The 27429-nt window shown below is 47.7% G+C and overlaps 1 protein-coding gene across 1 annotated transcript; it reads right to left on the reverse strand.

Annotated features, from left to right (window-relative positions):
- Nucleotides 1-26243, reverse strand: LOC145342578 (Golgi-associated kinase 1A-like). Its single transcript, XM_080188131.1, has 3 exons — nucleotides 25466-26243; nucleotides 11609-11685; nucleotides 1-777 (listed from the first exon to the last, which is right to left on the reverse strand). Exons 1-3 carry the CDS (start codon nucleotides 26093-26095, stop codon nucleotides 573-575), a joined length of 912 nt encoding a protein of 303 aa, XP_080044257.1. The 5' UTR covers nucleotides 26096-26243; the 3' UTR covers nucleotides 1-572.
- Nucleotides 26244-27429: the final 1186 nt, after the last annotated feature.

Raw genomic sequence — 27429 nt, forward strand, 5'->3', positions numbered from 1 at the left:
TGAAATTCACATCATCTTTATTTTCAAACAAGGCTCAATGGCTATTATTAAATTGCGTTTTAAAGTTTAATAAACATTTTGTCATTTGAACATATAGATATTTTCCACCTTGTTCGAGTTTTGCGATGTGAGGTATTTCTCTGCTGGTAGCCCACTGAGGTCAGAAGACTTGCGTGTTCCCCTGCCCAGATATAGAGCAGGATATTTTATTAATAAAAACCTTCACATTACATTCTCTCCTCATATGATATCTTCCCCTTCAGCCCTGAGGGAATCCTTGATATCTCCGCCAGGTCAGGCTCTCCAGAATGATGGCAAAAACAACCTCTAGGTTTCAAACTCCAACTCAGTGCATGTAAACTTGTATCTCACCCCAGAACACTTTGTTCAGTTTTGTAAGCCTTGACTGCGATTTGCTTAGACCTGCGGCATTTACTGAGTGTTTGACATGAAGGTAAAATAAATCCTTTTTACCACCGAGATCACCACTTCAATGTGATGGGTTTCACTCCATGAAATCAACCAATTATTAATTAACCACAAGTTCAGGTGGAGTTTTCTTCTGTTAAATTTCACATCAATGTCTTTTTAGGTTTTGGTCGGTCTTCTCGGATGTACTTTAACAAAGCCTGAGCTCTTTTATTGACTTGCTCCACCAGTTTCAATATTGCACTCAGTCCCTTGCTTTGCCAGTATTCGTGGTCCTCATACAACGAACATAAGAGCATCTCGGGCAAACACTGTGAGGCAATGGTCTTCATTGTGCTGGGAGGTAACCTAAAGCCAACCAAAAGTACATTGCATGCCCATTAAAATACGTATGTCGATGTATAAAAGCCATTCTGATCACAACAACTTGCATTTAAATAACGCCTAAAATGTCCCACTGGAATCTCACAAAAAAGGACATGGGTGGAATTTCTGGCCACTCTCACCTCAACACCTAGATCTACAGACCTTTGAATGGTACACCCCCACCTGTGGCAGGCAGCAGAGAACATTCTGCCCATAGAGTCAAAGAGGGAGATCCCAGGACAGGTGACATAAAGCTGGCTCAGAGAGATAGGATTTAAGTTGCGCATTAAAGGAGGAGCGACAGGGAGGGTTGGAGAGGGATTTGCGGAGCTTGCAGCTCAGACGCTTAAGGCATGGCCATCATTGGTGGAGCAAGGGACGTGGAGGATTCACGAGGTCAGAGTTGGAGGAGTGTAGAGTTCTCAGAGGGATGTAGAACTGGAAGGGGGCTGCAGAAATAGGAAGGAGTGAGACCACGGTGGGCTTTGAGGATGAGGATTTTAATATGAAGGGTATAAATTAAAATTATTGATAGGAATGAACACCATCTATGTGGCGTTTACACATTCTCCATGTGTCTGCATGGGTTTCCTCCGGGTGCTCCGGTTTTCTCCCGCAGTCCAAAGATATGCGGGTTTGTTGGATTGGCCATGCTAAATTGACCACAGGATCAGGAGAATTAGCAGGGTCAATGTGTGGGGTTATGGGAATAGGGCCTGAGTGGGATTGTGGTTGGTACATACTCGATGGGCTGAATGGCCTCCTGTACTGTATTGATTCTATGAATGCAACTAACTTCTAAAAATCAAATTCGACCACAAAAGGGGAGAAATTCATTCAGGTTCAGAATGACTTTAATTCCCCAGGGACAGACAGTACCCTGGGTTTGTAGCTACACAGGCCAAGCAGCATTCTTCAAATGATATCGATGAAGAAGGTCGCGTGGGAATCACACAGCTAGTGGTCTGTAGTGCTACCTGTCTCCAGGCCATCCACAAATCTTAGCCCCATAGTTTTCAATTTCTTTCCATTAAGCATCAACCAATAAAAATGAATAGATATGAAACATGAGCATGATGAAGTATGGCTATAAAAATGTCATAACATAAAATTCCCTCTAATGTTCTCAACTATTCTGCCAGATATGTAGACCCTCTTTCCCCAGTTAGGTTCCCAAACTATCACAGGGAGTCTAATTATTTAATGTTATGTTAACCTGGATAGAATCATAGAATCCTACAGTGCAGAAGGAGGCCATTCAGCCCATCAAATCTGCACCAACCACAATCCCATCCAGGCCCTATCCCCATAACCAAAAATATTTACCCCAGCTAGTCCCTCCGACGCTAAGGGCAATTTAAAATGGTCAATCTACCTAACCCGTGTATTTTTGGACTGTGGGAGGACATCGGAGCACCCGGAGGAAACCCACGCAGACATGGGAAGAATGTGCAAACTCCACATTGACAATGACCCTGGGAATTGAACCTGGATCTCTGGTGCTGTGAGGCAGCAGTGCTAACCACTGTGCCACCGTGCCACTGGTGGATTCATATGGAAGATTAAGAGGGACATCTCAGCTCTGCCCAATCACTTTACTGTCTATGTCATTCATTAACCTCAAAATGCTGTGGTTTCCAATCTAACCCTTCTAATTTCAGCACAGCTGAAATATACAAGCTGGGAGCACGGGGTAAGATTTCCAATTCTCGGAAGATCAGAGTGGTGAAAAGTTCCACAATCTTTTCCAGCTCCATTTGTGAGCGTGTTTGATGACACAACTCTCATGAGCTCTCCCCCATATGAAGATCCCACTTCAGAGCAGCTGGATTCAGACACCATTCTAGTCAATAAGGGCAAAGTACTGCGGACACTGGAATCTAAAACAAAACCAGAAAATGCTGGAAAATCTCAGCAGGTCTGACAGCATCCGTGAAGAGAAAATAGAGCCAACGATTCGAGTCTGGATGGCCCTTCATCAGAGCTCACTTTAGTCGAGTTCCTCTAAGGCCCTCAGTACAAGTGATACTTTTAACCTGCCATTAAAAACAAAAAATGCTGGAAGCAATCAGCAGATTGCTGGTGAGGAAGCTAGTTTTATCGCTTCAGGTCAGTGATGTTCCAGAAGAAAATTTCTAATGAAAGATTATCAAGCTCCAAAGATTTCTACTATCTGCAGCATTTCACTTCTTATTGGTGTTCACCACCACCAGCCCTTATCCATCATAATCACATTGAGAGAGCAAGGTAACAAGGTATATATAAATATCAATAATATCATAAGAATATTTACTACATTTTTCTTTCAGCTGTCTCAAGGACAACTTATCCTCTGCCACATCAGGACAGAAAAGCCAGGTAAGCTTTTCTTGGTAGAGGTAAGCACTGCCTTCAGTTGAACATAGGGGAGTTGATCCTAGCCAGGGTTTTCTGCTTCTATTTGCATTGAGCGGGTTTGGCAATGGGAGTGGAAAACATTGTGAGAAGTGCAAAGAAAATATTGTGAGAATTAATGACACAACCCTCATGAGATCTCCTCCATATGAAGATCACACTTCAGAGCAGCATCATTGTCAGACTGGATTCAGACACCATTCTAGTCAATAAGAGCTTACCATGATTGTCCCCTCCCTTGTCAGTTGGCAGATAGCGCTTCTCACTGTTAAACACCAGAAACTCATCAGAATATATTAGCATCTCATTATCAAACTCAGAATTGGGTAAGACTTGAGGGAGACTGAGTAAGACTCGAGGGAGAACTGGGTAAGACTCGAGGGAGAACTGGGTAAAACTCGAGGGAGAACTGGGGTAAGACTCGAGGAAGAACAGGGTAAGGCTCGAGGGAGACCAGCGTAAGGTTTGAGGGAGAACTAGATAAAGATTGAGGGAGAACTGGGTAAGAAATGAGGGAAAACTAGGTAAGGCTTGAAGGAGAACTGGAGTAAGGCTTGAGGGAGACCAGGGTAAGGCTCGAGGGATAACTGGGGTAAGGCTCGAGGGAGAACTGGGGTAAGGCTGGATGGAGAACTGGGGTAAGGCTGGATAGAGAACTGGGGTAAGGCTGGATGGAGAACTGGGGTAAGGCTGGATAGAGAACTGGGGTAAGGCTGGATGGAGAACTGGGGTAAGGCTCGAGGGAGAACTGGGGTAAGGCTGGATGGAGAACTGGGGTAAGGCTCGAGGAAGAACTGGGGTAAGGCTGGATGGAGAACTGGGGTAAGGCTCGAGGAAGAACTGGGGTAAGGCTGGATGAAGAACTGGGGTAAGGCTCGAGGGAGAACTGGGGTAAGGCTGGATGAAGAACTGGGGTAAGGCTGGATGGAGAACTGGGGTAAGGCTGGATGGAGAACTGGGGTAGGGCTGGATGGAGAACTGGGGTAAGGCTGGATGGAGAACTGGGGTAAGACTCAAGGGAGAACTGGGGTAAGGCTGGATGGAGAACTGGGGTAGGGCTGGATGGAGAACTGGGGTAGGGCTGGATGGAGAACTGGGGTAAGGCTGGATGGAGAACTGAGGTAAGGCTGGATGGAGAACTGGGGTAAGGCTGGATGAAGAACTGGGGTAAGGCTGGATGGAGAACTGGGGTAAGGCTGGATAGAGAACTGGGGTAAGGCTGGATGGAGAACTGGGGTAAGGCTGGATGGAGAACTGGGGTAAGGCTGGATAGAGAACTGGGGTAAGGCTGGATGGAGAACTGGGGTAAGGCTGGATGGAGAACTGGGGTAAGGCTGGATGGAGAACTGGGGTAAGACTCAAGGGAGAACTGGGGTAAGGCTGGATGGAGAACTGGGGTAAGGCTGGATGGAGAACTGGGGTAAGGCTGGATGGAGAACTGGGGTAGGGCTAGATGGAGAACTGGGGTAAGGCTGGATGGAGAACTGGGGTAAGGCTCGAGGGAGAACTGGGGTAAGGCTGGATGGAGAACTGGGGTAAGACTCAAGGGAGAACTGGGGTAAGGCTGGATGGAGAACTGGGGTAAGGCTGGATGGAGAACTGGGGTAAGACTCAAGGGAGAACAGGGGTAAGGCTCGAGGGAGAACAGGGGTAAGGCTGGATGGAGAACTGGGGTAAGGCTGGATGGAGAACTGGGGTAAGGCTGGATGGAGAACTCGGGTAAGGCTCGAGGGAGAACTGGGGTAAGGCTGGATGGAGAACTGGGGTAAGACTCAAGGGAGAACTGGGGTAAGGCTGGATGGAGAACTGGGGTAAGGCTGGATGGAGAACTGGGGTAGGGCTAGATGGAGAACTGGGGTAAGGCTGGATGGAGAACTGGGGTAAGGCTGGATGGAGAACTGGGGTAAGGCTGGATGGAGAACTGGGGTAAGACTCAAGGGAGAACTGGGGTAAGGCTGGATGGAGAACTGGGGTAAGGCTGGATGGAGAACTGGGGTAAGACTCAAGGGAGAACAGGGGTAAGGCTCGAGGGAGAACAGGGGTAAGGCTGGATGGAGAACTGGGGTAAGGCTGGATGGAGAACTGGGGTAAGGCTGGATGGAGAACTCGGGTAAGGCTCGAGGGAGAACTGGGGTAAGGCTGGATGGAGAACTGGGGTAAGACTCAAGGGAGAACTGGGGTAAGGCTGGATGGAGAACTGGGGTAAGGCTGGATGGAGAACTGGGGTAAGACTGGATGGAGAACTCGGGTAAGGCTCGAGGGAGAACTGGGGTAAGGCTGGATGGAGAACTGGGGTAAGGCTCGAGGGAGAACTGGGGTAAGGCTGGATGGAGAACTGGGGTAAGGCTGGATGGAGAACTGGGGTAGGGCTAGTTGGAGAACTGGGGTAAGGCTGGATGGAGAACTGGGGTAAGGCTGGATGGAGAACTGGGGTAAGGCTGGATGGAGAACTGGGGTAAGACTGGATGGAGAACTCGGGTAAGGCTCGAGGGAGAACTGGGGTAAGGCTGGATGGAGAACTGGGGTAAGGCTGGATGGAGAACTGGGGTAGGGCTAGTTGGAGAACTGGGGTAAGGCTGGATGGAGAACTGGGGTAAGGCTGGATGGAGAACTGGGGTAAGGCTGGATGGAGAACTGGGGTAAGACTGGATGGAGAACTCGGGTAAGGCTCGAGGGAGAACTGGGGTAAGGCTGGATGGAGAACTGGGGTAAGGCTGGATGGAGAACTGGGGTAAGGCTGGATGGAGAACTGGGGTAAGGCTCGAGGGAGAACTGGGGTAAGGCTGGATGGAGAACTGGGGTAAGGCTCGAGGGAGAACTGGGGTAAGGCTGGATGAAGAACTGGGGTAAGGCTGGATAGAGAACTGGGGTAAGGCTGGATGAAGAACTGGGGTAAGGCTGGATGGAGAACTGGGGTAAGGCTGGATAGAGAACTGGGGTAAGGCTGGATGGAGAACTGGGGTAAGGTTGGATGGAGAACTGGGGTCAGGCTGGATGGAGAACAGGGGTAAGACTCAAAAGGACTGATGGTTTACGGACTGATGGTTCCACTCAAATCCTGGGGAGGCGCTGGGATGCAGGGATGAAGGGGGAGCGGCTTCTGGAGGCTGCATGTTGCCAAGGGAATGGCTAATGGAAAACCTGTCATTCATCAGTACCCCATTCCATCTGGGGTTGTTCATACCTGGAGTCAAAGTAGGCACATAATTATGCCCACTCAAGCACCACTTACGTGTGTGAGTGTCACTGGTTGCTGTTCAGCATGTAACTCTTGGTGGACTCACTTCCAAGATCGATGACTGCCCTGTTGTGCCTGTTCCATTGTCCGAGTAGGTAAGCAATGATATCCTCTTACAGAGTTGGCAATAGTACACTACCCAAGGACAGTGCTCCTAATCCTTGGCTGTGTGTTGATGTGCATATTGAAAAGTGTCCTCATGGAACAGGTTCAGTACAAGGCCTTGGACTGAAGCTTGGGACAATCCTGCACCGGCGATGAAAGCTCAGGATGCTGTAAAGCAGCTAAAGCTGTGACCACTCAATCATTTGGTGTGGGGCGAGGGTGGTGTGGGCTGTTGTCAAAGAAGTAATGGCTGAGCATCAAAATTATAGCCAGGCAGGAGTAAGTGGGCTTTGAGAGACAGCTTCCGATGGATGCTGCTTAGTAAACAAATGCTGACTGTCATGGTTTTTTATTTGATACTGCAGGACACTATCAGGACCTGACATATCCACAGATGTCCGGGAGCCAATGCCATCAAAGGTGGTGCATAACCTGTGAACTGGTTGGTCACACCTGCCACCTTCTGCAGGACTTGGCACCACAGGGACTTGGGAGGACAGCCACTGCCAGTGTCACTGAAAGTTACAGCGGCACTCCATTTTTATGCCAGTGGCTCTTTCCAGAGTTCCACAGGTGACCCCTGCAGCATTCTGCAAGCCTCTGCACACAAATACATTCAGGACGTGACAGACACAATCTTCACAAAAGCACATGACTTCATCCATTTCACCCAGGGTTAGTCAAACTAGGCTTTGCGCAGATCCCTGACTTTCCACAGGTGCAGGGTGCCATCGACTGCACTCACGTGGCACTCAGATCTCTGGGGCATTCAAGCTGTCCATTATGTGAACCACAAGGCCTTCCACTCACTGAATGTTCTGCTGCTCTTTGACCACACTAAATGCACCCGGCAGGTGTGTGATTGATTCCCAGTGAGTGTACACTCCTACATCCTGAGCCAATCTCAGATCCCTGACATGTTTCAGGGTTCACAGAGGCTGCAGGTTTGGCTTCTCTTGGACAGGGGATACCCACAAGGATGTGGCTGATGAAGTCTGTGTGGAGTCCACAGAGAGCAGCTTAGAGCAGATACAGTAAGGCTCCTGCTGCAACTTGCTCTATGGTGGAGCAGACCAAAGGGATGCTGAAGATGAGTTTCGAGGCCTGGACAATTCTGGCGGAGTCCTGCAGCATAGGGTATCACACATCGTGGTCGCCTTTTGCACCTTGCATAACCTGATGCTGCAACAGGAGGAGGAACTTCCTGAGGAGAAGATGGAAGAGTGGCATGTTTCCTCTGATGAGGAGCAGCACATTGAAGGAGCAAAGATTGAGAAGGTCCTTGACAGAGAGAGAGAGGATGAGGCAATGTCCAGACAGGGCAGACAAGTTTGGGATGTGCTCACTGCTGCTGGGTTCATGGAGAGTGATGAGGACATCCAGTGAGGCCATCCCATTATCTCCACATGGAATCTGTGAGCATTGCTCTCCATGGGACTGATGGGAGTGTACACCCTCGCTGACACAGCTCATGTCGTGCTAATGCAGTTACCCATAGTCCCTACATTGCAGGAGGATGATGATGACTAGCAGTGGGAACATTGCACTGATCCTCAATGTCTGAATGTCTGACTCCTATAACAAAAAAAAAGAAAATGCTTGTAAATCTCAGCAGATCTGACAGCATCTGTGGGGAGAGAATAGAGCTAACATTTCGAGTCTTGATGACCCTTGGTCAGCATTCACAGTATTTTACTTTTCCTTAATGACTGACTGATGGCAGCTCACTTACTCTCAATGACCAGATCACATTATGGCGATGCAACAGGGAAAGTTCCACTTCTCCTGATCTTTCTTCACCCTTTGCAAGTTGTACCTTTGAGGTTCAGTATCACTGGAGGCTGAGGGATAAAGGTTGGGGGGAGGGATCCAGAGCTCCAAGGTGCAGAGAGCACCCATTGACAATGACTGGAGTGAATCATGCTTACACTGTGGGAGACATCCTCATTCCCTATGAGAAACAGGCATGTTACCATGAGGGGACATTACTTATGAGCAAGCAAGCTTGCACAAATCCTGGACTAAGCACCCCGTCTTTACCATGTGCAGGAATCAACTTTTCAGATCTGAATTACAGGAACAGCTTGTCAGAACAAGAAACCGCAATAAGTGAGAATTTATTTACAGAGGTGGACACTATCTACTAGTGCCTAACTCCCATACCCATGCTATGCAGTTAAGACATTTTAACCTTTCTAACACTGCTGCTATGTCTTGGCGCAGCCCCAGCATTTACAGTGGAAGTGGAGGCAGTCTGCTTTCTGCCATGTCCTATTGTCTGTGATACTTACTGGGTGTCCTCTGGACGGCTGAAATCTGGAGAGCGTCAGCCTGCTTTCAGAGTCCTGTGGCAGTGCCACCTTCCTCAGTCTGGAGCTGGAGCTGAGGCAGTCACAATAAGAGAGGATTCAGATGGGCAGGACACTCCCAGAGTCACTCAGGTGAACTGATTCTCCTTCATATGTGTGCCTGAGGTCCCCTGGCCTTCTCACTGGGGGAACAAGAGTGCACTTGAGAAGCTCCTCATCCTCTGGCTTTGGCACTCATGGATCCCAACCAGTGCCTGCACCGTGGAGTGTGTGTCCTGCAGCAGTGCAGGACAAAGATCTTGTACCAAAGAATCCATGAAGCTGCCACCCTAGCTGTGTTGGCCTCTGCAAAGCAGTGTTGGCACAATCACCTCAGATATGAGGCAGACGGTATCCTCCACATGGCCTTTCATTCCGAAGAGTGTACCAAACATCCCTTCCTGGTTTTCCTGAGTTTACCTTTGGAGCTCCAGCAACTGAGACATTGACTACGTCCGGAGACATGTCATCTGACTGCGACTCATCAGGTTCCTGGACTCTGGCAATCTTCCAACTGCTGGCATCCCGGGATATCCCTGCTCTGTTTACTGTGGATCCGAAAATGTGATTGCTTGCCAGCTTGTGACCTGAAAGCTGTTCTAAAACTAGTGTTTATGTGTCTCTGCACTGGTGGAGGGTGTGGGTGAGCTGTGATGACTTTTCAATGTCAAGTCTTTGAATTCCTCCTCTGCACTGCGCTTGGGCTGGAGTCAAGGACCTGGCCGGTGTACTCACTGAGCTGCTTCCCAAATCACCATGGACCATAAAAACCCTACAGTGCAGAAGGAGGCCATTCAGTTCATCAAGTCTGCATCGACAACAATCCCACCTAGACTCTATCCCGGTAACCCTACATTTTCACCCCACTAATCCCTCTAACCTACGCATCCCAGGACACTAATGGGCAATTTACCATGGCCAATGCACCTCACCAGCACATCTTTGGACTGTGGGAGGAAACCGGAGCACCTGGAGGCAACCCATGCAGACATGGGGAGAACGTGCAAACTCCACATGACAAACTCACAGCGACCCAAGCCTCGGAATTGAACCCAGATCCCTGGAGCTGTAAGGCAGCAGTGCTAACCACTGTGCCGCCCATGTGACAGAAAGGAGAGGTCATTAGTGCATGGCAGGGGCCTTTAGAACCAGGAGACATGACTCACAGCATTGTTGTCTGATGGATGATACAACGCTGAATCCTCACTTGGTTTATCGCTGCCAACCGCACCATCAGCACAGGAGTGGTTAACACCCTCCTGGCCAGCTAGAGGGCTCTGTCCTCAAAGTCCATGGAAACTGTCGGTTCTGGAATCCCTCCTCCCACCTGTAATTTTTCCCTCTTGTGTGACAATTTGTCCTGGATGAAGAGAGATGGAGAGAATGTGAGCAGGATGTGTGTCAGGGCAGCTGTGGATGGTGAAGTGATGAGGCAGCGAGTGGGATCCCTGTGGATGTGTGGTGGGTGAGTGATGAGAAGGGTGACTTGCATGGCAGGACGTAATCATTCATTCCAGCACCGGATGGCTGCCCTCTCCTGCAAGGTGTTAGCGCTGATCTCCACCACCACTGCTCACACTGGGTTGGTGATCTTGCTGGCAGAGCACAGGTATAGCACACCGCTGGGCCTCCACTGCATCCAGCCGCTCTTCCAGGTAGATGTCAGTGAATTTCAGGCAGCTTTTTAACTTTCACGGCCATGACTTCCCAGCGGTAAGTGTGCCAGCTGTGTGCAGGAGTGGCATTTAAATGTGGCACCATTAAAGCACTGAGGTGATAGCAGGGTGAGTGAATCAGAGGCCACCCAGCAGCGATATGACATGCAACCCCTGACAGGAATTTTTTTCTTCCACGATAGAGTGGAAAAAGCCACTACTATCGTGTGTGCCGCATTTCTCACACAGTATTGGCTTTTCCCAATATCGGAGAAAGGCTTGCCTCTTGTCTTCACACACAGTGTAAAATGGGCGATAATGAATCAGCAACCTTTTTTACATTTCTTCCCACTGATCTGACTTGATTTGATTTATTATCATCACATGTATTAACATACAGTGAAAAGTATTGTTTCTTGCATGCTATACAGACAAAGCATATCATTCATAGAGAAAGAAACAAAAGAATATAGAATGTAGTGTTACAGTCATAGAGAAAGATCAACTTAATGCAAGCTAAGTCCACTTAAAAGTCTGACAGCAGTAGGGAAGAAGCTGTTTTTGGGTCGGTTGGTATGTGACCACAAACTTTTATATCTTTTTCCTGGTGGAAAAGAGAATGTCCATGCAGTGTGGGGTCCTTAATTGTACTGGCTATTTTCCCGAGGCAGCAGGAAGTGTAGACAGAGTCAATAGATGGGAGGCTGGTTTGAGTGATGGACTGGGCCACATTTACAACCTTTCACTGACTTCAATGGAAAGAGAGATTGGGATTGCTGAGTTACTGACACCCATTTTACACTGTTGGACAAGGTCAACTCCTTGCAGTTGTGTGGGAGAAGCTCAGGATTCCTTTCAAACTGATCTCTCCACCCCAATCCTCGACTGTGGTCATTTGGAAATGCCAAGCAGCAAATGACAGGCACAAACTCTGCCAATCTTCCTGTAGCAACAACAGACCCGTGCCAGTCAGTATTAACTGAGTATGAACTGGCTGGGCCAAATGTTTCTGTGCTGTACCTTCTATGTATTATTTAACATTTTAAATTAACACAGACATTCTGTGCACTCACCAATATAAATCTTTGAAATTAATTGCATGTCGATTCCTGTCTCTGGCGAAGCTATCCAAATTTAGCTTCACATCCACCTGGAAAAAGACAGAAGTTTTAAAGAGAATTCAATGAATATAAGCCAAATGCACCAAGACTTCTGCCAAACATGAGTCCAAAATGCACAAGCACAGTGTGATAAAGGATAAAAGCACTCTAAGCATCAGGGACCCGGGTTCGATTCCCGGCTGGAGTCACTATCTGTAGGAGTTTACACATTCTCCCTATATCTGTGTGAGTTTCCTCCAGGTGCTCTGGTTTCTTCCCACAGTCCAAAGATGTGCGGGTTGGGTGGATTGGCCATGCTAAATTGCCCCTTAGTGTCAGAGGGACTAGCTAGGATAAATGCATGGGGTTATAGGGATAGGGCCTAATTGGGATTGCGGTTGGTGAAGACTTGGTCCGAATGGCCTCCTTCTGCACTGTAGGATTCTATGATTCTTTAACAGGCGACATCTGTGGAGAGAAAGAGTTAATGCTTCAGCTTGAAAGCCTGAGCCACAAGTGCTGTTTAATCTTCCAGATGTTTTCAATGTTCAGTAAGAGATGCAGCATCCAGCTGTTGAAATGGGGCCATTATCTCTTCCATGTAGGTTAGTTCTCCCTAGGATTGCACTGATGGCACGGAAAGGCATTGCGGCCTCCACCCGTGATCCAGCTGCTGTTTGACACAGGTGGAAGCAATGTTCCAGATTTGCTATTCCGGGAAACAGATGGAGCATTACAGCTGTGTTCATTGTTAAATTGGTCTGTGGGATTCACCGCCTGTGATTTGGCTCCAAACCATTCTGCTGAGAACAGACGCGTTTCTGGAAGGGAGCTGTGCTGAGAAATAGTTCTCAGACGTATTCAGACTGGCTTTTATGACATTACTTCTAAGATAATAGCCCAGCAGGGAGTAGAAACCAGTTTAATGTCAACCATTGGGATTAACGCCAACACTTCTGTTAACCAAAAATTCTGTGAAGCCATTAAATTGTTGCATTTTTTTAAAATTGTCACTGTTCAACACGGAAGATCACACTGTGAGGTTTCTAAGCTTGAAATGCTGTACTATTTAAAATATACCATGTGGGCTCTTTGTGTGTAAACTCTGACATTGACAAATACTGAAATGTGCTTATCTCAATAATTATCCCATAGTCTCAGTGTCCTTCCCTCACAACCTCTGCACTGCCTACCTGCAGCAGGGTCGTGTGGGCTGTGGGCCTTCTGTGAGGGCATCAGCACTGCTCTCTCCTATCAGCTGACTGTTCCATACTGACTGATAATTCAAGATTTCATTGTGAGAACATGACTAATGTCTGCTGTGCATCAGCCTGAGGTTATCCATTCAGCATACCAAACTAAAATTGGTCATATCCCTCCTCGCTGTCAATCAAACAATATTTCAAGTAAACATCTTGATCTATTTTAAATGCAAAATAGTGTGTATTCTGTTCAAAAGAACAGAAATTGCTGGAGAAACTCAGCAGGTCTGACAGCATCTGTGGAGGGAGAGTAGAACAGGGGTTCTCCTCGCTCTGTGCAGATGCTGTCAGACCTGCTGAGATTTTCCATCATCTTTAACTCTTTCATTACTTCGGATTAATAAAGATGGCCTGAGTGAAACACAGTTTTTCCTCTGACTATGTCCATTGTTTTTATGCTTTGTGGCATTTTGATAGTTACGTGCACTGCCTGCACTGCCCCCCCACCACCGACCCCCCCCCCCCCCCCCCGGCCCCCACTTATTCCTTCTCCATCCCAGCCCCACGTCCTTAGATCAGTCCTTGGTCCTTTCCAGCAGGGTGTGTCTGCAACATAGGATGATTGCACACACTATTCAAACTAAATAGTGTACTAGAGTGACTGGAACGAAGTCTACAGAATTTACCAGCACGATGGCTCAGTGGTTAGCAGTGCTGCCTCACTGCGTCAGTGACCCGGGTTCAATTCTGGCTTCAGGTCACTGTCTGTGTGGAGTTTGTACTTTCTTGTGTGGGTTTCCTCCGGGTGCTCCAGTTTCCTCCCACAGTCCAAAGATGTGTGGGTTCGGTTGATTGGCCATACAAAATTGACCCTAGTGTCCAGATGATTAGCAGGGTAAATATTGTGGAGTTACGTGAATAGGGCCTGGGTGGGATTGTGGTCAGTGCACACCTGATGGGCCAAATGGCCTCCTTCTGCACTGTCGGGATTATATGTACAGGTGACCTATATTTTTGCCACAAGGCAGAGATGTTTTCCTCTTCTATCAGTTATTCTCCTGAGGAGAAATTTCTAAGAAAATCTCCTGAGGAGATGATGCTGTAGTGGTAATGTTGCTGGGTTAGTTACCCAGAGGCCCAAGTTAATATTCTGGATACATGGGTTCAAATCTCACCCTGGCAACTAGTGGAGTCTAAATTCTGCCCCATAAATCTGGAATATAGAGCTATCTCAGTAATAGTGACCACAAAGCTTGTTGTAAAAACTCATTTGATTCACTGATGTCCTTTAGGGAAGGAAATCTACTGCCCTTACCTATCAGGCCTACATGTGATTCCAGAGCCAGGGCAATGTGGTTGACTCCTAACTGCCTTCTGACGAAGGGTCATCTAGACTTGAAATGTTGGCTCTACTCTCTCTCTATGGATGCTGTCAGACCTGCTGAGATTTTCCAGCATTTTCTGTTTTTGTTCCCTCTAAACTGGCCTAGCAAGCCACTCAGTCCAAGGGATTAGGGATTAGGGATGCACAACAAATGCGTGCCCAGCCAGCAACGCTCACATCCCGTGAAAGAATTTTAAAAGACACTGAAATGTCAACAATCAACATTGGATTAGCCATGTTTAGGATAAAGATTTGAAACTGCCAGGCAAAGAATAACGTTTGTTTTTTTAAAAATAATTTTCATATTCTAGTTATATATGAGAGCCAGGCTTCCTTACATTACTATGTCTCTTTGTCAGTACCTACCCATTGGCTGATTTCATCCACTATGAAAAGCTACACTAAGGGAATGGAGATGGCCTCTGTTTAGTTACATTGTGATTTGGGAGCTGGTTTCTGCTGGGCCAGAATGTGTGTGGCAGACACAGGAATGACAGAAAAGTCCTCTTGGGAAAACATAGCCCCTGCTGTATTACAGCATGGAAGGATAATTGTCTCGCATCAGAGACTATTGGAGATGAGCCAGTTTCACATGATGTAAATGCCTGGTGCTTTTTCTTTCCCATAAATGTTGTCTCCATAAATATTTGTAAATCAGCATCAGGACCTTAGTGCATTTAAAGTCACAGTAGTCTGTACCTGTGTTTTCCATGTTTAATTTTGACATCAATCTTTGCCACAGTATTTCCCAATATTTTGTGGCCTTTACCAGGCAAAATGCAAAGCCTTTCTACCATGCGGTTCACCAGGCCCCATTTAATCTTACATAGCTGAGGATGCAGTCAGGTGCAGAGTGGATCCCAATACCATGCTTTAAAGGGGCCATCAAGCACTTTCAAGTTAGTTGCTGATCGATTTTTGTTAGGAATCAGGAGAGCTGCTGAAGGTTTGTGGTGGTATAGTTTGTGAAGTCTACAAGGCAGTAGTCTGGCACATGGTGAAAGCCTTGGTTCACACTTCAACGGCTCTGCGCCTGACACTTACGTAGAATCCATTGAATCCCTATAGTGCAGAAGGAGGCCAACCAGCCCATTGAGTCTATGCCAAACCTCTGACATATCACCCTACCCAGGCCCTAATCTGGTAGCCCTATGTATTTCCCACACCATTCCCCCTAATCTACATGTGGGGTGGCACTGTGGTTAGCAAAACTGCCTCACAACTCCGTGGACCCGGGTTCAATCTGGCCTCAGGTGAGTAACTGTGTGAAGTTTTTTCCTGTGTCTGCGTCAGTTTCCTCCAGGTGCTCCAGTTTCCTCCCAGACTCCAAAGGCGTGTGGGTTAGGCTGATTGGCCATGCTAAATTGTCCCTTAGTGTCCTGAGATGCATAGGTTAGAGGGGTAAGTAATGTGGGGTGACGGGGGATAGGGCCTGGGTGGGATTGTTGTCGGTACAGACTCAATGGGCCAAATGGCCTCCTTCTGCACTGTAGAATTTCTATGATTCTATGATCTCTGGATTCTAAGAGGCAATTTAGCAATGGCTAAGCCACGTATCATGCACATATTTACTGTGGGATGAAGCCAGAGCACCCGGAGGAAACCCACTCAGATACAGGGAGGACTTTCAAACTCCACACAGTCGTCCGAAGCTGGTATTGAACACAGGTTCCTGGCGCTGTGATGCAGCAGCGCTAACCACTTGCTCTCAGTCATGGATGCTGTAGTTACCATTCCCCTTGGCCTGCAGCCTGCGCCTGAGAATGAGCAGAGTCAGCACAGAGCAGGAAATGCTGCTTAAAGAGAGAGGAGGGTGAGAAAGGCTTATAGAGGGAGGCTATGTCTATCCAGAGACCAATTCACTTGCCTCAGTTTAAGCCAGGAAGCGTGTACAATGTCTCCATTTCACTGATGACGTTCTCCCACCTCTTGCAGGTGGGAGAACCTCTTGCAGACAGGCTTGCAACTCGGAACAGGGGGAAAGATGGCACAGCCAATTGTGGGAAACGTGAGCATGGATTTGAAAGTCCTCACATCGGGCTCCTTCAGGTTGGAGCAAGCAACATTTTCAACATCTCACAGTTCACTGTCCACTGTTGTACGAGGGTGCTGACTGACCAGTCTGTACGGAAATAAGAGGGAATGCCACTCACTCTCTCAATACACAGAGTAACAGACTGGGTGAATGTATAGCATCACTGAGAGAGCTGTTTTCCCCATGGTGCCCAGTCACATTAACTGCACACATGTGGCTTTGCACGCAGAAATGTACCACAATTATAAAATAATTCCACTCCCTCAACACCCAACTGGTATGCAACTTTCATCCACACACCATTCCGGTCAATAACCAGCTGCAGCATTGGTGCTGGAATTGTGTACCAGTCCAGTGTACCATCAACATTAATACCATTGACAGAGGGGGACATCTGGCAACCAGGGCTATCCGCTGCTCATCAGTTCATGGCAACCAATGTGCAACTCTCACCGACACCATGTACTTAATAACAGCCAAACTGCCATACAAAGAGCACAGGTGTTTAAGCAACACCCCCACTGTCCCAGAGCTGCTCTGGGAGGGCTCACTGTCTGGGCTGCTCTGGGAGGGCTCACTGTCTGGGCTGCTCTGGGAGAGCTCACTGTCTGGGCTGCTCTGGGAGAGCTCACTGTCTGGGCTGCTCTGGGAGGGCTCACTGTCTGGGCTGCTCTGGGAGAGCTCACTGTCTGGGCTGCTCTGGGAGGGCTCACTGTCTGGGCTGCTCTGGGAGGGCTCACTGGGCTGCTCTGGGACATCTCACTGTCTGGGCTGCTCTGGGAGGGCTCTGCAGAGCTTGGCATTGGGGTGTCATGATTGATTGTGTTCTATTCACAATCCCACCTTCACCTTGGTCACCAGTTATCTGATGAACAATTGACGAGGAGGAGGAAAGTCAGATACAACCAACAGATTCCTTACTCCAGCTGGACTGTCCATGACTGTCTATCTGACTCTGCTACAGTGAACACAACCCCAGTTTCCTATTCACCCACTTCACTATCCTCTGTGACTGATCATCCTGTTCCTTTGGCCATATTGCTGATAGAAATAAAACACTTCAAAACAACCACTGCTAACATCCTGTATTCGCTTCAAAACTCAAATAATCACTCTTGTTTATTCTCCTGGTGGATTTCCCTGTCTCCATGCTCCTATATCTTGCAACCTGAATTATAACTGGCTGACGTTCAGTGGGGAGACACTAGGTGGTCTTAGGGATGACATTTCGTAGCTATGTTCCTGGAAAGCTTGACATCAAACTGTACTAACACTGCAACACCAGCCTGGTGCCAGCTGGCTGATGGGCAGTGGCGAGAGGGTGAATATTATCATCCTGAGTGAGGATAGAGGGTTCATGCTCCCTGGAGCCTCTCCTGGAGCAGTGAGCGGAGGGGAGACAACATAACACATCAGCAATACTGGCAATGCATCAGACAGATTGCTGGAATGCTGTGACACTCTGCAAGTCCCTTTGATCCTTGTGTTAGTCTCATGGCAGCAAACTAAGCCTTTGTGACCTCAGTGAGAATGTCCGCGCGTTTATAATCCCCGTGTTTGAGAGTAAAACTTGACAATAGCAGGTGTGAAGTTGCACACAGACTGCTGCTTAGGTGTGTCCATCCGAGGGAGATTCCTGCCCAATTTGGCTCCAAATTTCAATTCAATTTGGAAGTTTCCAGAAAGCTGGGCCGCTGAAGTCATAGTATTTCAGTCCAGTATTTGTTGCCCATCCCTAATTGCCCCCTGAGTGTCTCACTCGGGCCATTTCGGGGGGTGTCATGTAACATGCCTCCCCCCCCACCCCCACTGGCAAAGCAGCCATCTTCCAGTTTACAAGGGTCCATTTTAAAAGGTATACAAATTTTCTTCTAATTGTAATGTCTTCACAGACTGGCATGGCTCTCTACTGTACAGAGACTGCCAGCATCTGAGTTGGGCTAAAATTCGAAGGTGTTTGGCAAAACAGGGCCATGAGGATTTCTGTGAGTGGAACAAAAGCAGAAAATGCTGGAAAATCTGAGTGGGTCTGACAGTCTGTGTGGAAGGAGAACAGAGCCAATATTTGTTTCCGATTCCAACCGCTGCAGTATTTTGCCTTTACTAATGTGAGTGGTTTGAGTGGGGAATTCACTGCCAGAGAATGTAATAGAGACAGATTCAAACGTGGCTTTCAAAAAAATTTGAACAATGATTTGAAGGGAACTGCATTTTCAGGGCAAAGCTTGGGAGTGGGATGAGGTGAGTGGCTCTTGCAGAGAGCCAGCATGAACATGACAGGACAAGTGGGCTCCTCATTTTCTCACTCTCTGATCAGTAACTGTGAGTGTGAGAACCAGTGTTTTTCCTTCATCGCTGTCTTCAGATCCCACCGTGGCAGCTGATGGAATTTAAAATTTAGTAAATAAATCTGGAATGAAAGACTGTGAGCATAAAAATATTGTTGATTGTCTTAAAAATCCATCTGGTTCATGAATGCCCTCGAGCAATGGGAATCAGGACTCCGAGCGGGCAAGAATATGGTCAACTTTTAAAAGGTGCCCTCTGCAATGGGCTAGCGAGACATGCTGTTGTATCAAGCCACTATCGAAAAGTCAAAAAGGGATTGAACTGAACTGATCACCTTCATTAAGTTAGGCACCAGAAGCAACATCAGCCAGCACCTTGTTGATACTGCAAAGTCCTCCTCACTAATATGTGGGGACTTGTACTAAAATTGGGAGAGCTGTCAAATAAACCAGTCAAGCAACAAAGCAAACCAGTCAAGCAATAAAGACACACTTGCTGAATCATACCTTACAGAGACCTCAGACACCACCATCAGATAGTATCATACCCATTGAGTCTGACACACCAGAAACACTTGAACTCCCACCTAATCCCATCTATCAGCACTTGGCCCAGAGCCCTGAATGTCTTTTTTTTAAGTTAAGTTTATTTATTAGACATAAGTAAGGTTACATTACACTGCAATGAAATTACTGTGAAATTCCCGTATGTGCCAGGTGCACGTTCAGATACTTTTTAAAGGATGTGAGGCAATCTGCCTGTACCATCCTCCCAGGCAGCACATTCCAGACCAGCACCACAAGAGCAAAGAAACTTCCAGCTGATCATCACTATCTGCACCCCTGCTCCCTCAGCTGATGAGTCAGTACTTCTCCATGTTGAACACCATTTGAAGGAAGCACTGAGGGTGAAAAGACATGAAATATATTTCAATGTCCATCATCACAAGAGTGGATCTAACAGCATTACTGACCAAGCTGGCCAAGTCCTAAAGAATATAGCTGCTAGTCTGTGGCAGGTGGTGAGGGAGCCATTAAGAGGGAAAAACCTACTTGACTTTGTCCTCACCAATCTACCTGCTACAGATGTATCTGTCAATTACAGTATTGGTAGGAGTAACCACTGCACAGTCCTTGTAGAGTTAAAGTCCTATCTTCACACTATCATCTTATGTGGCATTACCACTGTGCTACATAGGAGAGATTTTGAAGATATCTAGCAATTCAAAATTGAGCATTCTTGAGGTGATGTAGGCCATCAGCAGCAGCAGAATTGTATTCAAATACAGTCTGTAACCTCATGGCCTGGCATATCCCCCATTATCATCAAGCCAGGGATCAACCCTGATTCAAAAAGGTCAGGAGGGCATTGTCAAGAGCAGTACCAGGCAGATCTAAAAGTGAGGTGTCAACCTGGCAAAGCTACCAAACAAAACTACTTGCTTGCTAAATAGTATGAGATAAACAGAGCTAATTAATCCCACAACTAATGAATCAGATGCACAGTCTGCAGACCTGCTACATCCAGCCATGAATGGTGGTGGACAATTAAACAACTCACTGGAAGAGGAGGCTTCACAATGATAGAAGAGCCCAGTACATCAGTGCAAAAGATACAACAATCACAACAATCTTTAGCAAGAAGTGCTGAGTGGATGATCCATCTTGGCCTCCTTTGGAGGATCCCAGCATCGCAGATGTCAGTCTTCAGCCAATTCTATTCACTCCACATGATATTAAATGTTTGAAAGAATTGGATACTGTAAAGGCTATTGGCACTGAAAATATTCTGGCAATAGTACCAAAGACTTGTGCTGCAAAATTAACTGCACCCCTAGCCTGTTCCAGTAATGTGGAAACTTCTCCAGGTATGTCTTATCCATAAGAAGCAGGAAATATCCAGCCTGACCAATTACTGCCCATCGGTCTACTCTCAATCCTCGGTAAAGTGGAGGAAGGGGTCATCAACAGTGCCATTGAGTGGTACTTACAAAGCAATAGCCTGCTCAGGTCACTCAGCTCCTGATCTCATTACAGCCTTAGCCCAAACATGGACAAGTGAGCTGTATTCCAGAGATGAGATGAGAATGTCAGCCCTTGACATCAAGGCCACATTCAACCGAGTGTGGCTTCAAGGAGGCCTAGAAAAACTGGAGTTAAAGGGAATCAGGCTGAAAACACTCCGCTGGTTAAAGTCACACTTGGCATAAAGTAGGATGGTTGTGGTGATTGAAGATAATCAACTCAGCTCCAGGACATAACTCAGGAACTCCTCAGGATAGTGTCCTGGGCCCAACCACCCAGGTGTTTCATCAATGACCTTCCCTCCATTATAGGGTCAGAAGTGGGGTTGTTTGCTGATGACTGCACAGTGTTCAGCACCATTCATAACTACTGAAGCAATCCATGTCCAAATGCAGCAAGACCTGGACAGTATTCAGGTTTGTGTCGTTAAGTGGCAAGCAACATTCATGTTACAAGTGCCAGGCAATGACCATCTCCAACATGAGAGGATCCAACTATTGTCCCTTGGCATTCAATGGCATTACCACCGCTGAATCCCTCGGGATGTTTAACTTCACCAGAAGTTAAACTGGAATAACCGTATGAATACAGTGGCTGCAAGAGCAGGTCAGAGGCTGGGAATTATGTGGAAAGTAATTCATTTCCTGACTCCCAAAGCTGGTCCACCATCCACAAAGTACAAGTCAAAAGTGTGACGGAATACTCCCTGCTTCTCTGGGTGAGTGCAGCTCCAACATTGGAGAAACTCAATGTTATCCAAGACAACGCAGCCCGGTTGATTGGCACCCCATCCACTAACATTCACTCCCTCCACCACCAACACATGGGGACAGCCATGTGTACTACCATCTACAAGATACACTGCAGGAATCACCAAGGCTCCTTCAACAGCAAACCCACAATCTCTATCATCTAGGAGAACAAGGCTGACAGACACAGAGGAACACCACCACCTGCAAGTTCCCCACCAAGTCCCCTCCATGGATTAATAGGGACATTAGCAACATGGATACAAAATTGACCTATTAATAGGAAGCAGCAATTAACAGTCAAAGGATATTTTTCAAGTTGTAGAAAGGTTTATAATGGTATTGGAAACCTTCTTTTCAAGTAAAGTTTATTTATTAGTCACAAGTAGGCTTACGTTAATATTGCAATGAAGCTACTGTGAAAATTCCCTAGTTTGGGCACACTGAGGGAGAAATTAGCATGGCCAATGCACCTAACCAGTACGTCTTTCAGACTGTGGGAAGAAACTGGAGCATCTGGAGGAAACCCACACAGACACGGGGAGAATGTGCAAACTCCACACAGACAGTGATCCAAGCCGGGAATCGAACCCAGATCCCTGGCACTGTGAAGCAGCAGTGCTAACCACTGTACGAATATATTAATCATCTAAATTTTGGTGTGCAGGAGATGGTTTCAAACCTTGCAGATGACACAAAACTTGGATTTATTGTAAACTGTGAGGACAGCGAGGAACGTGGGGTGTGAACCCTGCCAGATTGAGCCAGCACTGGCACTGAGTGCAACACCCCTGGTTTCACTCTGTAATCTCCCCTCTCCTCTTTGAGGATGCAACACAGAGGAGGGGAATGTCTCCACAGGGAGCAGGGAAAGGAGAGGTGAGGACTGGGAAAAGGGAGAACAGGAAATCTCCACCTTACTCTGAAATGCAGAGAGGTAACAATAGAGAGAGCCAGAGGAGAACATTGTAGCAGGTCCAGCCCACACAGGAGGTCATTCACCCAGCGGAGACCATTTCATGAGTTTCTCATTGGGCGCCAGTCTTCTGCACATCTCCCTGCTGAAGATTTACAGAGTAATCAGTTCTGCAGCAGAAATCGACATGGAGCTGATTACAATATGGAAATCTCCATTTACATTTTGTTAGTAGGCCCACAGCTAAAATCTTTGGGCCTGCTAGTGTCCCCCACCACCGCCCCCTCCAACCCCTCAGGACTGGTTCACTCCAGCAGGGCTTACAACTGCTCTCCACTAACAGGAACCAGGCAGCCAAGCCTTCTGGGGTGAAGAGGGGTCATTGAGGCTTTCCCAGGAGGTCACTGATAAGAGGGGTTGCCCCTTGGACAGTGTCAGGCTGGCAGTGCCAGCCAGGGTGGGGAGGGGAAATTGGGCCACTAGGAGGAGGGGGGCAGCTGGTGGGGTGGTATTGGGAGATCGGGGCTGGCTGGGGCCGGGGACGGGGGTGGTAGGGGCGGCGGGGAGGACAGTGTGGGGGGATGGGACATGGGGCTTGCCCGGCAAGTTCCGGGAGGCCAGCGATCAGGAGGTGGAGGGCTCTGCAAGGCCAGCAATGGGATGTTGCGGGGCTGGCCAACGATCGGATTAGTCAGTGATCTGGAGGGGGGGCAATGTGGCACTGACAGATTGGCACATGCACAGTGGCCCACACAGCGCTATGCTGCCAGCCTCTCAGACAGGAACTAGGTCTCGCTCCCTGAATTTCAGAGGGAACCCCGCTAGCACATTCTGTGATGCATATTGTGTCGGAGATTCACTCTGGAAATTACACTGAAAAAATTGCCTGGATTACTCCCATTTTCAAGTGAATTGGGGACAGGGAATTATTTTGGGAGAATCCTGGCTATTGTATTTTGAGTGAGTGAGTTCTAAATATCTGTTACCCTTTGTGCGAAAAAGTGCTTCCTGATTTTGACCCTCCTGGGTCCAGCTCAGATTTAGGACACACATCTCACTGGCTCCTGATTTCCTGTTCCGAGGTCCCAGCTTCCCTCTATCTAAATCCAATCAAACCCTTTTAACACTTTAAACACCTCGATCACTTCACCTCTTCCTCCCTCATTACTCGAGAGATTACAAGCAGCCTATCCTTATAATTCAACCCTCAAAGGAAAATTTGACAAGTAACTCACGACAAATATGGCCAGCATTTATTTTCCATCCCGAATTCAGAAGGGGGTGGTGAGCCACCTTCTGAGATCCTGCACGGGATTTTACGGCCTCGCTCGTCCCAAAACGGTAAAATCCTGCCCAAGGATAACGGAACTTTCCACATTCTGCCCTTCAACACTCCGATTCCCGTGGCGGGTGGGGTGGTAAAATTCTGGCATCTGGGAATGTCACCCTGGGAAATCTGCGGTGTGCCCACCTCGAGTTCAGTATATCCTACCCAAGCTGCAGTGGCTAAAACCCAGCACAGTTCTCCTGATGTGATACAAACCGAATCTGTGGGCCCCAATTCTCCCATCCCACTGCGCTAATTTCGTGTTGGCCAATTCGTGGGGTTCGCGCCCTGCTAGCATCTCCAGGCACCAGATTTCTGCTGGTGTCAGATCCACGCTGGAAATCGGCAGGGAGGCACAAGGACTATTTAAATGATCATTTGTATATAACTTAAGTGTGATTAGTGGGCCTGGGGCTGAAGTCTCCAGGCCCACTTGCATCTTCCCACCACCACCCCCAGAGTGGTTCACTCCAGCAGGGTTTTGGGTACTTAAGAACATAAGAACATAAGAAATAGGAGCAGGAGTAGGCCATCTAGCCCTTCGAGCCTGCCCCGCCATTCAATAAGATCATGGCTCATCTGTCGTGGCTCAGTTCCACATTCCCGCCCTCTCCCCATAACCCTTAATCCCCTTGCCTATCAAAAACCTATCTACCCACGTCTTAAAAATATTTAGCGAGGCAGCCTCCACCACTTCAACGGGCAGAGAATTCCAGAGATTCACCACCCTTTGAGTGAAGAAGTTCCTCCTCAGCTCCATTCTAAACTGCCCCCCCCCCTTATCTTGAGGCTGTGCCCTCTAGTCCTACTGTCCTTTCTGAGCGGGAAGAGCCTCTCCACCTCTATCCTATCCATCCCATTCATCATCTTGTATGTCTCAATGAGATCTCCCCTCATTCTTCTAAACTCTAACGAGTACAAGCCCAGTTTATTCAGCCTCTCCCCATAGTTCAACCCCCTTAAACTCCGGTATCAGCCTAGTAAACCTCCTCTGCACTCCCTCCAAGGCCAAAATATCCTTGCGTAAGTGCGGCGACCAAAACTGCACACAGTACTCCAGCTGCAGCCTCACCCGTGCCCTGTACAGTTGCAGCAAGACCTCTCTACTTTTATATTCAATGGGTACCTCTCCAATAACGAGGAATTAGCAGCCTGAGTGAAGGGAGGAAATCGGGTCCCCTCAGAGGGTTGGCGGGGGGGTGCCCGTTGGGCATTGGCATCCTGACAGTGCCAACCTGGGCCCCCGGCACTGCCCAAGGGGCAAAATGCCGATGCCCAGGGGCAACTTAGGACTGCCCACTGGGCATATGGCAGTGCCAGGGTCCAGGACACACAGGGTGGGCTCTTGGAGCAGGCCCTGATGGGGCGGGTCCTGACGGTGATTGGTGGGGATGTGTGGTCCCTCTGCCAATGGAAGAAGGGAGGCCAGCGATTGGGGGCAGGCTGGGGTGGGGTGGGGTGGGGTGGGAGGGGGCTAGCCAGGGGAGGGGTGGCCAACCTGCTGTGGGGGGCTGGCCCGGGAGAGCCAGCGATCTGGCCGTGGCTGGGGGGGGGGGAGGGGCGTGCAGAGGGCCGGCGTTATGGGGGTTACAGAGCTGACCAGCAATTGGGAGGCCATCAGTGCGGGGCCAGTGCGCACAAACCGATCCCGGCATTGACAGTCAGCGTATGCGCAGTAGCCCTCTCAGGGCACTGGTTTCCAGTGGAAATACATCTCCCCCACTTGTTTTTAATAATATTCATGCTGGCAGCCTCTGGAGTGCAGAGCGTGGGAAATTCTTCTCTGAACTCCTGCTGAAAAAAAATGGTGAGTGAACTCCAGTGTTCCTGCGGATTGGAGACTTCGAATTTTCTTGGCAGAATTCCACCTGTGGAAATCTGAAGGTACCCGCTCCCGAAATTACCTGGAAGAAATAATCCAACAACTTCAGCTTTTCCAACTCTGGGCTGTTGTTCCGGAAACACACTTTGCCTTTCTCTTCCCCGCACTGTGTGAAGACGGATGGAAACTGTGCCAGGTGGAAGAGGTAGGTGTCAAGGTGCAGGCTGGCACCTGGGGGCAGAGAGATCTGCGGATCCCACCACACGACAGGCCGTGCCAATCCCCCCCTGTACCTGGATGGCAGCAGGGGGGACTGCAGTCGCCGAGCCACCACCGGCTGACTGACATGAAGGCCCAGAATCCTGTCCAGGTGGAAAGCAGCCACTTCCCGCAGCTCACCGAGATCTTTCACAACTCCACAAGCTCCTGCTCGGCACAGGTCTCTGCTGCCCTCTGCAGGAAGGGTACGGTTAATGCCCAGGACAACACGGGCCATCTGCTTCCCCCTGCTGAGATGGTCAACCTTCTGAACAAATCCTCCAGTGAGGAACTTTACCAGCTGCCAGTCTCTCTGACTGAACCAAGTGATGGGTTTGTTTGGAGGGGACCCCCCAAGTAAATCCAGCAAGTGGAACCTGCTAAATCGTGGGCATTGCAAGCTGGTTTTTGCTGATTTCTTTACTTCTTTCCTCTTCTTCACTTCTGATCTCATTGGGGAATCCACATTATTCTTCTTGGCAGATTTCTGAGTGGTGTCCTTATCCGTATCATCTTGTGGAGCACCCACTATTTCATTGTCCTCTCCCAACCACTTCGTACCATCTTTGTTTTTTGGCTTCCTGACTGACCTGGCTTTTTTGGACTTTTCATTTAGGTTTGACTCCAGTATCTGCACAGAATCCGAAACAGAAAACTCCTTCCATTTATATTTACTGTGTGGCTGGAATCCGCTCTGACGGACACCCCTGCCCTTGACTCCATTTGCTCTTGTATAAGGCTGCACAGCTGGCGGAATGTGGGATGTCCTGTCCACTGCCGGTGAGTTGACACCCAGTGTTTGCACTGTGCAAAGCAGAAGATACACAGATCCAAGGAAGCTGGCACATAAAAACATCTTCTTCTTGTTCAGCCTCATACTTGTCATTCTTGAGAAAACCTCAGGCACAAAGAAAATGGGGAACTTTAAAATTCCAGTACAGTTTCAAGAACCCTTCAGGACTCATTTCAGTCCATCGCACTCTTTATTGGTTCAACGTAACCCCTGGATCCAACATAGAGCATTGGATATTTGGGAATTCCTGAAAAGGCGGTGATGTATTGAAGGAGCTCAGATATTTTTATATATAGAATAATGAATGGTTGGGAGCTTCATACAGATGAAATGTCATCAAGGGGTTCAGAGGATGATGAAATCTATAAAGATAAAATTCACATGTTATATGATTCATGTTCCAAAAGTAGATTGCAGCCTTGATTTAACTGTGGGTAAATCTGTAACTATGGACAGAAATTCATATTTAGGCAAGAGTTTACTCTTTCATTAAAACATTTTACAGTATTTTAAACCAGTGAGATTCATTCCATTTCTTACAGTATTTTGCATCAGTGTGGAATATACACTGTTTTATGGTATTTTATATCAGTGTGGTGTTTACACTGTTTTATGGTATTGTATATCGGTATGGAATACACACTGTTTCATTGTATATATCAGTATGGTATATACACTGTTTTATGGTATTTTACACCAGTATGATGTATGGTATTGTATATCAGTGTGGTATATACACTGTTTTACAGTATTGTATATCAGTGTGGAGTATACACTATTTTATGGTATTTTATATCAATGTGGAGTATACACTGTTTTATGGTATTGTATATCGGTGTGGAATACACACTGTTTTATGGTATTGTATATCAGTGTGGAGTATACACTATTTTATGGTATTTTATGTCAATGTGGAGTATACACTGTTTTATGGTATTTTATATCAATGTGGAGTATACGCTGTTTTATGGTATTGTAAACCACTGGCAATGTTT

The sequence above is a fragment of the Carcharhinus amblyrhynchos genome, chromosome 4 (genome assembly GCF_965287045.1).
Source record: "Carcharhinus amblyrhynchos chromosome 4, sCarAmb.v2.hapA, whole genome shotgun sequence".
NCBI lineage: Eukaryota > Metazoa > Chordata > Chondrichthyes > Carcharhiniformes > Carcharhinidae > Carcharhinus > Carcharhinus amblyrhynchos.